The sequence below is a fragment of the Alosa sapidissima genome, chromosome 24 (assembly GCF_018492685.1).
Source record: "Alosa sapidissima isolate fAloSap1 chromosome 24, fAloSap1.pri, whole genome shotgun sequence".
Classification (NCBI taxonomy): Eukaryota; Metazoa; Chordata; class Actinopteri; order Clupeiformes; family Clupeidae; genus Alosa; species Alosa sapidissima.
Genome location: NC_055980.1, coordinates 5,712,345 through 5,729,844, shown reverse-complemented (window position 1 = coordinate 5,729,844; position 17,500 = coordinate 5,712,345). Strand labels below are relative to the sequence as shown.

Sequence of the window (17,500 nt, the reverse complement as noted above, 5' to 3'; positions counted from 1 at the left end):
GAAAGCAAAGCATGCATTGATATGCAAGTCATCACAAGAGTGTGTATGTAAGTATGTGTTGGTGTGTGTGTGCGAGCTTACGTGTGCTCGAGGACTCTGTTTTGTTTGTGTTTGTGTTGACTGTGTCTATCAGTGTCAGTCAGGCGTCGTGCCCCCGCCCCTCTCACCTCCTCCCTTGTTCACTGCTGTCTGTTTCACAGTGATTGACAGCTGTGGGCCACACTCCAGTGATTCTGGGGTGCCCCCCCTCCATTCACACTCACTTACTCACACACACACACACACACACACAGAGACAAACATACACACACACACACATAGATAAACACATACACACACTCCCCTAAATTCATGGGTGAGAGTAGAGTGTGAGGGGTGTCAGTGATGGGTGCTGGTGTGTGTGTGTGCGTGTGTGGAGGAGGGGCATCTTTGATGAGTTGACAACACAAAGAGGTATGTTTGAGAGGGGAGAGTCGAGATGTTTGTGTGTGCAAGAACGATGTATTTCTCTCTGTGTGTGTGTGTGTGTGTGTGTGATTGTGTTTGTGTGTGTGTGTGTGCATCCATGCGTGCATCCATGCATGCGTGTGTGTGTGTGTGTGTGTGTGTGTGTTTGAGAAGGGCGAAAGGCGAGATGCTGTCCCAGTTTAGCCCATGAGAGTATATCCCAGTCAGTCTCCACTGACTTTCTCGGCACAGTGCCATCTCCTGCCACCTCTCTCTCTCTCTCGGTCTCTCTCTGTCCATTTCTCTCTCTTTCTCTCTCTCTTTCTCTCTCTGTCTATCTCTCTCTCACCCCACCCCCCACCCCCCCAGCCTCTGGGGGCCTGGGGTCTAGGGTAAGAGAGGAGTATGTGTGTGTGTGTAGCGGTCAGGGCTAGAGGAGTGAAGGGGGGGGGGGGGTTGGGCAGTGAGCCAAAAGCTTGATGTTGATTCAGCCTTTGCCAGTAGCTAGTCCTCTCTGTGCCTGCCTTTGGCTCTGTGTAAAGTCCCATAGAGCAGTGGATATGAGGAAGTGGTGTTCCCTTCCTGCACGCTGTGATTGGTTATGTCTTTTCTTACCATTTCTCTTCTTTCTTTTTATTATTCTCCCCTTTCATTCCTCCCTTTTTCTGTCTGCAACCCCCCTTTAATGTCACCTCCCCTCTCTTCAACCTCTCCATCATCTATTCACTTTCCTCCTCTTCCTCTCTTGTCTTCCTCTCTCCATGTGAGGTGATGTGATGTACGCTTTGTGATGGAGGGGTTTGGTTTGAGGATCATGCTTATGTAACGCTGTGAGAATGTGTGATAATGGTTTAATAAGTGAGCGTGGAACGTGAGCCTGAAGAAGCAAACTGCGAAACGCGTTGTTCACGCCATAAACCCTCCAGTGTGCGATGTATACTAGTTTTTGGTGTAATTTGTGAGTTTTAAACCTCTCCTCCTCATGTCTCCTCTTCTCTTCTTTCCACCTCTCCTCTGCTCATCTCTCCTTTCTCTTTCTCTCCTCTCCCCTCTCTGCTCCTCTCTCTTCTTCCCCTCTTCTCTCCTCCCTTCCTTTCTTCTCTCCTCCTTCCCTTTCTTCTCCTCGCTCCCCCTTTCTCTCTGCTGTCCCCTGCTCTTCTCCTCAGGTGGACTTTGCTAACAGGTTTGTGGGAGGTGGAGTGACGGCCGCTGGCCTGGTTCAGGAGGAGATCCGCTTCCTGATCAACCCCGAGCTCATCGTCTCTCGACTCTTCACAGAGTCCCTGCAGTCCAACGAGTGCCTCATCATCACTGGTTAGTCATCGGGATCATCATCACCATCAACATCTCTTTCTCACGTACACACACACACACACACACACACACACACACACAAACACACTACCACTACCTTTACCATGCTCACCAACTCAACATTACTGATTAGTTATCATTAACTTATACACACACACACACACACACACACAGACACACTCACAAAAACTCACTTTTGTACACTTTACTTTCTTACGTAGTCCGTGACGCACACACACACACACACACACACACACACACACACACACACACACACACACACACACACACACACACACAAAATCACACACCTCTGCACATGCTCATGCACGCCTTTCTATATTGCACTCACGTGGAAACGTTGGCGTTTGGCGTGGTGTGGCCGTGGCGTGATGACCAGAACGGGACACACGTGGCACCACAGTGTACACATTACCCTATGTGCACACCTCAGCAGTCTCTCAGCCAATGACCACTCTATGATGCAGAGTCCCGACCAGTCAGGTGGTAGGAGTGCTGCCATTCAAGCCCACCTTTGTGCACTATGCAGCATCCAATGAAAATCCTCTTGACTAATGGGAAGTAATTAATGCCTTTGTCCAGACCAATCAGAGCCTGAAATCTGAACGCAGGAGGAGTCTTAAGGACGGTGGCCTTGAAATCACTTCCTTCTGCGTGTCCCTTTCTCTCTCTCTTTTTCTCTCTGACTCTATCCGTCTGACTGTGCCCCCCCCCCCCCTCAACTCTTTCTCTCTCTTTTTCTCTTTGTCTTTCTCTCTCTCTTTCTCTCTCTCTCTGTCACATTGATTCAGACTCTAGCCTCCTCTAGTCTCCTCATTTCTTTAGTTCTGGTCAGTCACCACCCAGTCTTGTCCAGCTCTGTGGCTACCAGACTGGAGAAGAGGCAAGGATGCCGCACAGCTCTCTGAGCCGCTTGTCAGACCTCGTCTGATTATCTTCAATGGGCTCTTGTAGAGGTGAAGGTTTTTTAAACAGCCACATAAACAGGACATGCAGCTGACACTGAAAATCCTCTTAGATCTGACTGCTCTCTGATCTGGCTCTCTAGACAGACCGATGTCTAGGCCACAGAACTGGGAATCAGAATTGGTTTAGCAGATCATTGCGATGGCATTTTTTTGTTGAAATGTGTGTTGTCAGACAGACAGTTTTCTTTGCTTTTGCAGTCCTGGCTAAAACATTGTGTCTAATTATCATGTTTAAGAACCAGACAGTGCCTCCACCATGTTAAGGCAGACTTAGTGCCCTTTCCACCTGGGTAATGACATCAGAATATGCAATGCAGTCCACCGCATGAAAACAAACTGGGGAAAACATGTCAGTCAAAGTGACAGCTAGTTGGGGGGGCGGGATTGCTTGCCGCTTACACAGGACCACCAGACCAACACACACTTACAGAAAACACCACCATCAGTTAGTCCTATACAAGTTTAATCTGTAGCCTTTTCATCCTGTCTCTGCGATCACTGAGCACTTTCATAGTGTGCTCTGCAAATAATATGCAGATTCTCCAAGACCATGGAATACTATCCACCTTATTCTTTAAACCGGAAATCTGTCCAGTTTTCATCTTCTGTCCAGTCTCAGCAGGCTAACTAGAATATGCTTCAACTTATATTTCTTTCGAAATGTTGACAGTTCTGAACTAACGTCACAAGTCGAGATGAGAGCTCAAAGATGTCTCACTTTCTTCATCCACTCTGATTCTCCCTTACTCTGTTTTCTTTTTCTTTTGTTCTTTCTTTCTTTCTAGCTTTCTTTCAGCCCTACTCTCTCACTCTCTTTCTGGCGTGCACTCACACACGTGTTCTCCCCTGCTCGAAGGTCACTTTTGATTTCATCCCATAAGTAAAGTGAAAGGATGGCACTCCGCACACAAAAGCACCCCACTTAGAGAGAGAGAGAGAGTGAGTGAGTGAGTGTGTGTGTCTCTGTGTCTGTCTGTGTGTGTGTGTGTGTGAGAGAGAGAGAGACAGAGAGAGAGAGAAAAGGAGGTAGTCTTGTGTGTGTGGTTGTGTGAGTGTGTGGGTGAGCATCTTATCCTGGGGCAACTTCTACACACACACACACACACACACATACACATACACACCCTATAAAGGATGTTACTTTATTTAGCCGCTCTCCCTTTGCTGACTCTGCCTCCTCCGTCGTCTGTGTCGTCTCTTAGACTAAAGACATTTTTTAATGATGTTAAGGTCTGAGATTCCGGTCTCCCAAGCCGGGCAAGCCATGAAGCTTTTCACAAACAATACGGCCATACACAGCAAGCCAATTCTTCCTGTGTAGACCTTTGTGACTGGTGGCCCTCTTGGTGATATTGCCTGTGTGTGTGGTGGCCCTTTTGGTGTTATTGCCTGTGTGGTGTGGTGGCCCTCTTGGTGATATTGCCTGTGTGGTGTGGTGGCCCTCTTGGTGATATTGCCTGTGTGTGTGTGGTGGCCCTCTTGGTGATATTGCCTGTGTGTGTGTGGTGTGGTGTGGTGGCATGAGTGGTGTCGAGGGAGAATGTGAGGATTGGTGCAATGATGAGGCAAAGGCGTTGTGGTTATACGTATGTGTGTGATTCTGTGAGGACTGATGTGTTGACACAATGTCTGTTGGTTTTGTGAGAGGTCTGTGTGACTTAGTGAAGACCAGTGTATTGACATGATGTGCATTTGTTGTAACTTCAGTGGTTTAGATTTCCCTGACCCTCATCGCTGCCTGTAAGATTGTTTGTATTTTGATTGATGCAATGTGCAGGACTGTGGCAAAGCCAGCGTGTTTGTATTTTAATGTGTCTGGCAATGGCACTGAAGGAACAGTGTGTTCAATTCTATTTGGTGTCAGAACATATGGTTTTGTCTCAAGATGCTTTACAAAGTCCAACGTGAGCTTTAACCTCCATATAAACACATTAAGATTTGTTATGCACTAAATTTGATACCTTAAGTATTTTTATGCACATGGTGGTTTCTTCTTTATACTATCTTAGCTTTTCTAAAATTAGATTAAAATGTTAAAATATCACGTCACACACAGTATCAGAACATGCATCTCAACATATTGAATCGTGATATACATTGTGATATACATTGTGTTGTCAGATTCTGGCCAATGCACAGCCCTAGGTACAGGTGTATGGTTAGGTGTGTTTTTTTGAGATGGGGGAAGAGTCTGTGTGTACGGTATTTGGTGTTTTCATGTCTGAAAGTGGGAAAGGTAATGGACATGACATGCCTTTGTAGCAGTTGGTCGTCTCTGGATTTTGTTTACTGTTGATGATACTCCCTGCTGAGAATCCTCATGTTCATCAGTCAGCCCACAGCAGGAAGCCTTACATGCTTTATACACACACACACACAGACAGACAGACAGACACACACACACACACACACATACACTCTCTCTCTGTCGCTCTGTCTCTCTCTCTCTCTCTCCTTTCTCTTACACACAAGTGACAAATGAAAAGCAGTGTGCACATAAACCATAATCACTGACAAGCCAGCACTCTTGATCACACCAGCATCCTCAAATGCTCCCAGGCATACACAACAAAAATCACTTACAAATGCAGGGTATTTATTTGCAATTTTACATTTCAATGTTCTATCCATCATTTCATTCAACGTCTTGTATTTTGTGTGTTTTTATTAGACAGGAATATGCAGATATTTAGTTGAATCCCACAACCAACATAGGCAGTCTACTCTAATTAGTATGGACCAGGCAAATGAGGTGTCACCAAGCCACCATGGACTCGCACCGTGCCAGATCTCTTGTCAAATCCTCTCCCCACCAGCTAGCCGCAAGCTAACTCCTCCTTTAAGACACGTCTGGAATATGTATGAGAGACTTCCTGCTCAGCTGTAGCCTGGCATAGCTTCCATCTACATGTCGCTGTATGTCACACTTTATACATGTTCTGGTAAAGTGCCGATGTTCCGTTCAGCTTCTTCCAACATAGGTCTCTTCTTCATGTCTCCTTATCAGTATTCTGGAGCTTTCCGTTGGGTCTGTCCCTATGCAGCTGTCTCCGGTGAAGTCACCTTCAGACGCCCGTCTTGACCAGCCCAACCCAGCCCATTCCTCCTCCACACACACACACACACACACACACACACACACACACACACACACACACACACGCCAGCAGCACCACTATCCGCACCGCCTCTTCCACTTACAGCACTTAACTTTATTACCGCCGGCCCACAATTCATTACGGCAGGAAGACCTGGCCGGGACCTGCTTCACTAATGCACTGGCCCATTCCATCATCCTTATTAATCCTGCTCGGCATTGGCAGCGGCTCCCCACACTGTGGCTCGGCCCGACGCTAAATCACTCAAGAGCCCCCAACCCCACCCAACCACCCCACCCAACCCTGCTGCACCCTACCTCCATTGGATCATGATATGGGGGGTGGGGGTTGGGGGAGCACTAATGGATGTCCAACCCCCCCCCCCCCCCCCCCCCCCCCTTCCCTCCCGCCCCCTCAGAAATTTGCAAAAGTGCCAGGCTACGTAATTGAATTTGCCTTGATTGCTGTGTCTGTGGCTGCCACGAGGGCGGTCAGGAGTATAAATAGGACGAAGGAGGGTGGGGAGCCGGCGTGGGGTGGGGTGGGGCGGGGCGGTGGGTTCAAGGGAGATGAGTCACAGTTGGCGACCATCACCGAAGGCAGCTTCCTCAGGAAGCCCTGACGTAAAAGTCTGTGAGAGGTTAGCAGAGTGGGCGGGGCTGAGTCAAGTGGGCGGAGCTTTGTCTTCTCTCCCACAATTCCAGAATGGATACGGATTGATAATGGCACCAACAGATGTACATTTACATTGCTATTAGTGTGTAGTGTAGGTTTGGGTTGTTTGGTTCTTCTGGGGTTTACTCCATCTGTCCCTCTTCCCAGTGCCCCATGTGAGGATGATTAGCAGTGGATGGATTCGTCTCACAGACAGGCCTCTTGTCTCTCCTGCCTCCTCATCTCCTCTTTGACACTGATATTAGCATTATGCCAGAGGGAACAGTCTCCCGGGAGCGATCTCCTCTCTCTCTCGCTTCTCCACCTCTCTCTCTCTCTCTCTCTCCATACACGTCCACTAGCGGGGGATGAGATGCAGGTCTGACCTTTTTAGGGCTCCACTCTGCTGGGCTTTTTCCTCCACAAATTAGCCATTGTGAATTAAGCACTAGTTCACTCGCTCTCTCATTCACTCACCCACTCAATCGCTAGTTCACTCGCTCTCTCACTAGCTCTCTCATTCACTCAATCACTAGTTTACTCACTCACTGACTCACTCACTCACTCCCTCCCTCCCTCGCTCACTTACTCATTGCTCACTCAGTCATTCCCTAGTTCAGCTTTTCTCAAACTTCTTTGACTTGAGGCCCAGTCATGGCAGACTTTGAAGTCATAGGGCCTACCAACATGAACCCACACCCCCCACTCCCCCGCCCCAGTCTAAGGATGGGCCCAGAAATCTGTCTGATTATGATTATCATTATCATTATCACAATTATTGTTATACAGTCAATGTTTAAAGTGCTAACATTGCTCACAAGGTTGTGCATCGCATGATGCTTGCATGAAGAATACTCAAAACAACAGCAATTATATGGGTACCATTGTTTTGGGATGTTTCCTTCATGCAAGTATACACTGGTTGTATGGTAAATTGCGGAGCAGATAGGCGTAATTACTGATCTGGAGATATTTATTAAACAGGAAGAATAATTAGGCTACAATAGCTTTTGGCCACGTTATATTTAAATCTATTATCCAGTCTCTGCTCTGTTTTTATGGAAGTTACAAAAATCCACTTAGTTCTGTTACAGTACATGTTGTTATCTCGTAGCCTTACAACAGGTTGAAGCAGAGCTTTGCTACATTGTTATCGAGTGGTTTCAGTTTCTCTCGCGCAGACGTGCACACACATGCATTGAACTCTCATACCACTACCATTTAATTTTATGTCTCTATGTTTGTTGATAAATAAGCATTTATTTCCTCCTGATTGTGGAAACGCTCATAGTTTGAGTTTGAGAAACGCTGCCAAACTGTAGTTCACTGTCTCACTCACTCACTCATTCAAGCACATTTACATTACACATCTGCTTCAGTTGCTCATCCAATCCTCCATGAAGCCAAGTTCTCTCTCTCCCTCTGTTTCCATCTGGATCTCTGTCTGTATCTATTTATTGTATCACTTTCTCTCTTTTTCTCTTTCTCTTCCTCTTCCTCTCCCTGTCTCTCTAGCTCACCAGCTTTCTCTTTCTTCCTTTCTCCGTTACACCGCAAAGAACTCTCCTCGACAATTTGGGCCGCCATAATTGAATAGAATTCCAACTGAATTTCCATTGACCGGCTGACCTCCAAGAATGTGTTGGCATATGCACAAAATGTCATCGCTGATTCTGAAATGAACTAGAAGGTTGTGTTTGTGTGTTTGTCTTTCCCCTTTTGTTTGTTTTGTCTGGTCCTTCGTAATGTTCCTCTTCCTTCTTTATTCCATCTTGTATGGCCTCCACCAAAAGAATGAAGGGGCCGTCATCTGTATGCCAACCCAAAGCAGCAGAAGAGATTGAAGTGAAACTGTCCAGAGAGCAAAATATAATTCCAACTCTACCTAAAGTAGACCACCAACTAGCAAAACCTAGTTATGTACTCCCACAACGTCAGGTGTGTGTGTGGGTTCATTTATGACATCCAGATGTTATTTGTGTGTTTTTCTTCAAAGTTGGTAGCCAGTATATTCTCACACACAGTAATAGTCCGTGATCTGGTAAAGCAAGATACTGACGACATCAAGGTCAAAGGTTATTTCCTATGGAGATTATTATGGAGAGTGGTCAAGTTTGGTGTAATTTTATATATATATGTAGATATAAATCAGACATCTACAGTTAGATTAAGAGCTGGGATCTACACTCATCTAAATGCTCTGAGTGCCGGGAGCCAAACGATTAGATTCGTCTGAGCTTTTAGTGACCGTGGCGATCTTGTGCGATTGGATGAACCATGATTGCCCCCCCACCCCCCACCCCCCACCTGGGGTTGTTATCGAGCGGTTTTGATCACCGTCAGGAGATGGAGGGAGGAAGTAGAAGAAGAGCCTCCAGGTGGTGGTGTCGGAGTGGAGGGAACCTTCCGGAGAAGTGGAGGGGCTCGGGGGTTGCATCCTAGTGGGAGGTAGATGACAAAAGTGTGTTTGAATTTTAGTGTGTGATTGTTTGAGACGTAAGGTGCATTAAAGAAGGGCTCTGTGTTGGAAATGTAACAGTTGGAGTCTTAATGTAGACACACACATTTTACATTTACATTTATTCATATAGCATACACTTTTTTATCCAAAGCAACTTTCCTATGTCAATTATATTACAAGGGCCATTGTCCCCAGAGCAACTAGGGTTGTTTGCTCAAGGGCATAATGGTGGAAGCTGGGAATTGAACCCACATCTTTTCAGGCTACTGCATGCTAGCCCAACGCCTTAGCCGATATTGTTCAGAGAGAGAGAGGCAGGCACGCATGTATGCACACACACACACGCATACGCACCAAACACCTCTGTAATATGTAAAAACACACACACAACAATATGCCCCAAACCTGTATCTGAAATATGCACACACACACACACATAAAAAAGACAGTGCCAGACATGCCCTTATGTATAAACAGGCCAAAGCCTCCTCTCTCTGGCGAGGTACCAGGTGCAGATATTTTCAAATGTGCTTGTGGAAATAATCTGACACATGCTACCGAGTACATCTATACAGACGGTTATTGAGTTAGTGTGTGTGTGTGTGCAGAGTATGTGTGTAGGGTTAGAAGGGTAGGTTGTCAGGCGGCTGGGATCTTCACACTGATCAGCTGATTTAATCAGACTACAGGAAGTGCACCCCAGTGATAACTAATGAGATTTAATAAATGGGAGATGCTCTGTGTGTGTGTGTGTGTGTGTGTGCGTGCGTGCGTGCGCAGTATATATTACACGTACAGTTACACGTGCATGTGTGTGTGCTTATGTGTCAATGCTTGTGGGTATTTGTGTGCCTGGTTATAACAGTAGCATTCAGCTTCTGAGTGTGCATTGTGTGAGGTGTGGATCTCTGTGTATTTTCATGTGTCCACTTGTTTTTTGAGATTTAATGTTATTAGCATGTGAGAGTGTGATTACATTTGTGCTGTGTGTGTGCGTGTGCACGCGTCAGTAGGTGTGTGTGTGTGTGTGTGTGTGTGTGTGTGTGTGTGTGTGTGAAGCCCCACCCCGGGTTGCCCCTGCCGGGTGTTCTGGTGTCCCTCTCATCCCGGCGGGGGGGTAATAGGTTGACCTTCCCCCGTCAGGAGACAGGTGCCCCCACTGCTCCAGGTCAGCACGCACTGATTGCACAAGAGCAGGGGGCTGTTTAAAAACTACTCGTCAGATTTGTCAGGGGCTGTTCATAGTCTCTGTGTGTGTGTGTGTGTGTGGGGGGGGGGGGGGGGGGCATATTTCACATACAGATGTTTGGGGGGGGTGGGCATATTTCACATACAGGTGTTTGGTACATCTTGTTGTGTGTTTAAGTGTGTGTGTGTATACATGCACATTTCAGATACAGGTCTGTCTTGTGTTGTGTGTTTAGGTTTGTGTGTGTGTGCACATGTACATGTTGTGTGTGTGTGTGTGTGTTCTTACTCTGTTTAATTCTTTGCTCACATCTCTATTTGCACCTGTCTCAGACCTGCATCACTCTGTTATCTCAGCATCAATCAGGCTGTTGTCTCCAGCTGAGGGTCAGATTGCCTGTGTGTGTGTGTGTGTGTGTGTGTGTGTGTGTGTGTGTGTAGGTGCACAGATTGCTGGTGTGTGTGTGATTGTCTGTGTGGGCTTCATGTCATTAATGGCATACCGGAATGTGGAGGTGGCTCCAGATTGTTGCAGAAAGCTGCCACCTGGATGCTGAAAGGGCAGAGAGGGGAAATTAGCAGGGGCGTGCAGAGACATTTGAAGGGGCAGGGGCTCAAATTTAAAAAAATGGCACATGGAACAAAATTTTCAGAAAACGTGTTAACTTTATTCAAAACTTACATGGGTGCGGCATTTAACCCTGACCGTAGCGGCAGCAAATATGTTATTGCCTAGTCTGGCTTGTCAGGCTATAATTTTAATGTTTATCACAGTGAACTACCACCATTAGCAAACTGGTGTCTTGCAGATTCACGTGCTGTGCGTGTGGCCACTGAGTGAAACGACGCGTAATGTAGCTACTGTAAACAGAGAACGACGTGTGGAGTTGGGTTAGTTAAACAACTACAGTAGCCTATGTCGTCGGCTTATGACGATTTAGAAAAGGTTTGCCTACTCTGTTTTATGAACTAGGTCTACTAACCTAAGCTACTATTACATAGTAACCTAAACAGATTATGTTATGAACGTTCAGCCTTAGATTTTCGAAGCTGCAAGGTTATTGAAATGGATGGACCATGACATGGTTAAAACGGGTTTGATAGCCTACTTTATTAAACATAAAACAACTTTAAACATTTTATTCTCTATCTCTAAGCTGAATACTATTGCATGTTCAGATAGGCTAACTGCCAAGTGACCTTACCGTGCTCCCAAACGTCTCCTGCAGCACTGTGCCTGCGTGCACCTTCTGAGAGTTCACTGAATGTATGACGTCACGGATTGGTGGCCGCAAGGCATTTCAATTAACACAGAAAATTGTTATTATTGTAAATTTCTAATTTCACAAACTATTAATGAGACATTTTAGCGAATATTCACGTTGGAACTAGTGGAAGTATTACAAATTATAAAAAGTAAAAAACGGGTCTTGTCAAAAGGGCACTTGGACATCAAAGGGGCAAAAGGGCAGGTGCTAGAGCCCCTGTAGCCCCCCTTCTCTGCACGTGCCTGGAAATTAGAAATATGTTAACGTGTCACTTCCTTTCATGTCTCTCACTTCCTCTCTCTATCACTCACTCTTCCTCCCTCTTTCCCTCTATGCCCCTCTCACTATTGCCTCCTAAGTTGTCTCTCTTTTATTCTCACTCTCTCACTTCTCTCTCCCCTCTCTCTCTCTGATGGACAAGTGCTTTTTAAAGTGAGAGATGGGCTTGAATAATTCTTGTTTGGTGCTGAAAATTATTTTTAGTTTGAGGTTTTAATGTTATGTGCGTTTGTGTGAGAAGGTTAGATAGTGCTTTAGTAAACTCTCTCTCTCTCTCTCTCTCTCTCTCTCTCTCTCTCTCTCAATTCAGTTCAATTCAATAAAAACTTTATTGCAATGAATGTTTTAGCAACATTATTGCCAAAGCTCAATTACATGTACAAATAAATACATAAATGTTTAACAGAATTGGGAAATTAAGACATACAAGTAAAACAACAATTCTAATAATAAAAACAAACAAAGTTGTTGGTGGTTATGGCCACACTGGCTGTCCATCAGGTTATGGCAGGGTGCTACAAATTTTGCTGCCAGAATGGCCACATCCTCATTCTCTATGAGGATGAAAGGTAATTTTGCCTCATTTGCCCAGGTTTGAAACTCAGGGAGGGTTGGACATAGGAAACATAGAGTAGACACATTCATTCCATTACACACAGACATATATCCACAGGATTAACACAGCACATCACATGTATCCCCTCCCTCTAGCCCACACACACATGCATACACATCAGATACAAGGCAGAAAGCACCAGTTCCAATGTCTGTACATTGTCATGGTTTTCCTGAGTTTCGGGTCTTTTAGTATACCGGTACTCAGGTATTTATGTTTTCACGTTTTAGGGCTAAATAGCATTGTAATTTAGATTGTGTTTTGGTTACTCCTTTCCAATAGGTGATGTAATTTTCCTTTTCATTGTTTCTCTCTCTTTCTTTTCTCTTTCTTTTCTCTCTCTCCATCTCTCTCTCCACCCCCCCTCTCTCCATCTCTCTCTCTCTCTCTCTCTCTCTCTCTCTCTCTCTCTCTCTCTCTCAGGTACCGAACAGTACAGTAGGTACAGAGGCTATGCCGAGACCTACAAATGGGATGAAGGTTGTGATGACCAGACACCCAGGTGATTTGGCCATTTACACACTCTTAGCTGCAGTTAGTCTCACACTGTTGCTTTTCCCACTTCTGCTGCCCATACAGCATTCATGTTGTTTTCTTCCTACATTGTGTTGGATGAAACATTCAAGCTTAAAGCAGTTGAAAGGTTCTAGTGTTCTGTTCTGGTGTTGGAACTGCACTTCATAGTGCATATAGTAGGTCATTGATAGATGGGCGCACTTTGATCAGGTTAGAGTGATAAAGCTGCCAGGTGTTGGTTGTAGAAATTCCATGTACTAATTTGGCTTGAGATGTCACTTGACTGTGTCTCCATGACAGATTTTAAATCTTGTCTGCAGCTCAAGTATTGTTACTGTCTTGTTCTTTTCATGACATTGTAAGGTACACCTGTTGTTGATTTGGCTCCTATAGAGACCGATGGCAGAGAAGATGCACAGAGATTGTCGCCATAGATGCTCTGAAGTTCCGCAGCTTCCTGGAACAATTCCATCCAGAGAGAATGACCCGAGAACTCAATAAGGTGAGTGTGCAGAGGTACCGGTCCAATGGGAAACAGCACGTCCTCCGAAGGTGTGTGTTTCCACCTAGGCTCATGTGACCCAGGCAGTTCAAAACAAGAGGACACAATGTCTGCATATATCATATATAGCAAATAATGATTGAATACTTCTGTGACCTTTGATAATTTGATTGGGATATTTCAATATGTCCAGGAAATCTTATATATGTGTGGCTCTGCAAGACCTGCTCCATCACAGTTAGACCAGCAAGACTGGCACAGTATAACATTTTGTTCCTAAGTGATGTATATGTAAGGAAAGATAAACGCTGTTTGCTGGAAACAGCCCCAATGAATATAGTTATAGTCAGCCGACTGTATTTCTCTCACCTCAACACTGAAGCAGTCACTTTATGATGTAACCAATTAGCAATGAGAACAGGAAACAGAAACAGTATGTTGCCCTCGAAAGACCTCATTTCCTCCCTCCCCCTCTCTGTGCTTTGGGTCTCCTTTACTCCCACTGGCAGTGTCATCTGTAGCCTAAATACTAACTCCTGTATTATTAATGTCTGTTGGAAATGTGTGTGTGTGTGTGTGTGTGTGCGCACGTGTGCGTGTTTAGGGGGCTCTACAGCTGCTCTTTGATTCAAATGCTTTGATCTCCAACAGAAGATAGTCACCGTAGTCGCCACACACCCCATCAGGGAGATGGGATGGGGGGGGGCTGAAATGGCATCTGCTTTCAGATTTGGCGTCTGACAATTTAATTGCTTCAGCAGTGCGCCATTATGCACAGTGCATGAGAGCCAATAAACAATAGGAACTGTAAACAGGCATAAATCCAGGAAGTGAGTTTAGCTCACCCCCCATTACGTTTGAGAGTGTTTGCATTGTCTCGCTAACCGAGCTAACGGCAGCCTCTTAATAGGCACCCAGAGAGACGTGTGCTGAGCGAGACCGTCTTTGGGTGATGACAGAGGGTGGCAGGGTGTACACTGAATGGAAGGAGTAGTTTTGGTGCAGGCTAGGGGAAAAAAACAGATCTGTACAGGAAAGAGAAGAATGTACCAAACGCATTTCATATTTATTTGGTTAATTAATTTGTTGCAGTAGGTGTGGGGGCCAAATTGGCCCTTTTCAGGCATACTGTATAGTGAAGGTGAAACATTTGAGATCATTTTGGGGTGTTTGTTGTTTGGTAAATGATCACATATGTTGGTAGATGGTAGGGCTCTAGTGCTCTAGTGTAAGCACTTTAAAACATTACAAATTGCATTTACAGTCTAATTCACATTCCGCTTTGGAACATGTATTGTGTGCTCAGTGTAATGCATTTAGAATCACAGTGTAGCTGTAGGAAGATGCAGGCAGGTGTAATCTTTTTTTTTTTTTATTCTATTATCGAGCACACACACACACACACACACACACACGGTGTGGTAAGGTGAGATGGTCACCAGTAGCCCGGTGGTCAATTAAACACTTACGGGCGTTTCCATGGTGTTTCATCTCTCATTCTTCCTTTCTCTCTCTCTCTCTCTCTCTCTCTCTCTCTCTCTCTCTCTCTCTCTCTCTCTCTCTCTCTCTCTCTGCCAGGCATCTCACAGCACAGCAGATCAAGATGTTAGTGCTTGTCAAGCCTGCTGTCAGAAAGGCATTTGAAAGAGAGAAAGAAAGGAGGAGAGAGAGAGTGAGTGAGTGAGTGAGTGAAAGAGAGAGAGAGAGGGGAAGGAGGGAGGTAAAATGGAAATGAAAAGATGACAGTTTTGACAGCGTTGTGAGAAATGCCCGGCCGTGCAGATCAATCCTATCTGGGATGGAGGGCTGTGGGGGGCACGAGCCGGGGGCAGGAGGAGGGGGGGGGCTGTTTAGCGGATCGCCACCACTGCCCTTTCAGCAGCCTGTGTGTGTGTGTGTGTGTGTGTGTGTGTTTGTGTGTGTGTCAGAATTAGTGGGGTCCCATGTGTGCAAGTGGCATGTGTCATATGTGTGTTTGTGTGCTAGGGCACTGTGTGTGTGTGTCTTTCTGTCTGTCTGTATTTGTACATGGATAGAGGCCAATATATACTGTATTTGTTTAGGGGGGTATTCTGTGCATGTACAACGTGTTTGTATGTGTGTGTGTGTGTGTGCCGATGGGGTGGGCCACACACAGAGATCAACACGGACATGTGTATGCACATGCACAGAGGATCCCTAACTCACACACACACTGGCCTCTACACATGTGGGACAAGGCGAGTGTGTGTAGCAGACACTGGTCCTTCTCTCCCCACCCCTCCAGCACAGAGAAAATGAACGCTGCACAACACAACACACTTTCTTGTCTTGGCTTATCACATTGACGTGTGTGTGTGTGTGTGTGTGTATTTTCCAGGCCTACTGTGGATTTGCACGTCCTGGTATGCCAAGACAGCACCTGTCAGCGGTTGCCACAGGAAACTGGGGGTGCGGAGTGTTTGGAGGAGACGCTCGTCTTAAAGGTAACCTTTGACCCATCTGGCAATTCCCTAATCAGACCATCACCTCTACGTGGAATGACTAATACTTTTACAGTGTCAAGCTATGTTACTGTATTAACTTCCATAATGTGTGGGGCACCACTAGTTAGCTAAGAGGCTAATATATGTGTGCATCCACGGCTGTGTGTGTGTGTGTGTGTAAGTGTGTATGTGTGTGTGTGTGATTGTAAATGGAGCTCAGCTGTATGTGGGTGGTGTTGGCTTCTATCTATCTGATCCGAGCTTTGTAGCTGTCCCGCACGTAAGGCTGAGGGTAATAATCCACCATCTAGCCCCCCCCCCCCCCAACACACGCACACACACACACACACACACACACACACACACACACACACACACACCATCTCTGTTCCATACTCATGTGATGAGTGTACATGGAGCTCTTAAGATCTTTTTATTGCATCACTAGAATGTCTTATATCATTAGGGCAAGAGGGAAAAGGGGTCGATCCCTACCAGTAAATATAGATTAATCATAAATGGAACCTCTCTCAACAACCCCCTACTGACGAACACACTCACACACATTCTCTCTCTCTCTCTCTCTCTCTCTCTCTCTCTCTCTCTCTCTCTCTCCCTTCATGCCTATGTCTCTCTACTGTCTTTCTCTTTCTCTGTCCCATTCTCTATCCCTCTCTCTTCATTTCTATCCCATCCTCTATCCTCACATTTCTACTCTCCCTCTTTCTTTGTCCCTCTCTCTCCTTCCTCCTCCTCCCTCTCTCTCTCCCTCCCTCCATCAGACCCGCGCTCATTTACTTAAGTCTTATCTGTCTGCCCTCCTCCTATTGATCAGCTGACAACTTAAATATTTTCCATTAATAGTGGAATGGATTGCGGAGGCCCCAGTGCATGTAGCCATTACTGGCCGCTCGCTAGAGTGGCCACAGCGCTCACTAGCCCCCCGTTTCTCTGCTCGCTGTTGGCTGTGGGGGTGTGATTGGGAATGTTGCGTCTCACCTAACAGGGCCTGGAGGCAAACTGCCTCAGGCTAGATGGGAGAAACTGAGATGTGTGTGTGTCTGTGTGTGTGTGTGTATGTATTGGGGCTTAAGGAGAAGGAAAATATATCAACTGTGCAACTGTGGAGGAGTGTCAAGATGAAAAGAGAAAAGATGGATGAGACATAGAGACAGAGAGAGAGAGATGCCCAATTGCACCATTTAAAACATTTAGCCTTAGTCCAGCGTCCATGTCCAGCCCCTTCACCAACAGCCTGCTCAGACCGTTAGTGTGTGTTTGCAGAAAAAGTTCAAAGCCATTTCAAAGCAGACAAAATGAGGAGAAGAGACAAGAGTGAGGAAAAGAAAAGTAGACGTGGGTGGAGAAAGAAGAGGAGCGATGAGAAGAGAAAGAGGGAAGGGAAAAAAAGAGGAATGGAGAGCAGAATCTGGGAGGAAAAGAGAGCTGGACATCTCTGGAAGAGAGAGGGGGAGAAAGAATGAAGGGGCCAAGATAAAAGGGGATGAAGCAGAGAGAGAAAGAGTGTGTGTGTGTGTGTGTGCGTGTGTGCGTGCGTCTTTTATGAGTGTACTGTATGCACTGCTCTTTGTTTTTGTGTGTATATTGTCTTTTGTGTGAGTAAGTTTGTGCATATGTGTGTGTGTATTTACAGTTGAGTGTGTTTGTTTGTTTGTTTGTTTGTTTCTCTATTCTTCTGAGAG

At 45.8% G+C, this 17,500-nt stretch overlaps 1 protein-coding gene across 1 annotated transcript in view; it reads left to right on the top strand.

Moving 5' to 3' along the window:
- The window catches only part of LOC121700695, a 64,501-nt gene that overhangs the window by 43,357 nt on the left and 3,644 nt on the right, over positions 1 to 17,500 (top strand). The window contains exons 23-26 of the mRNA XM_042083833.1: positions 1,614 to 1,761; positions 12,738 to 12,816; positions 13,224 to 13,332; positions 15,692 to 15,797. Of these exons, the coding sequence (XP_041939767.1) occupies positions 1,614 to 1,761; positions 12,738 to 12,816; positions 13,224 to 13,332; positions 15,692 to 15,797 (442 nt within the window). The remainder of the gene's footprint in view (positions 1 to 1,613; positions 1,762 to 12,737; positions 12,817 to 13,223; positions 13,333 to 15,691; positions 15,798 to 17,500) is intronic.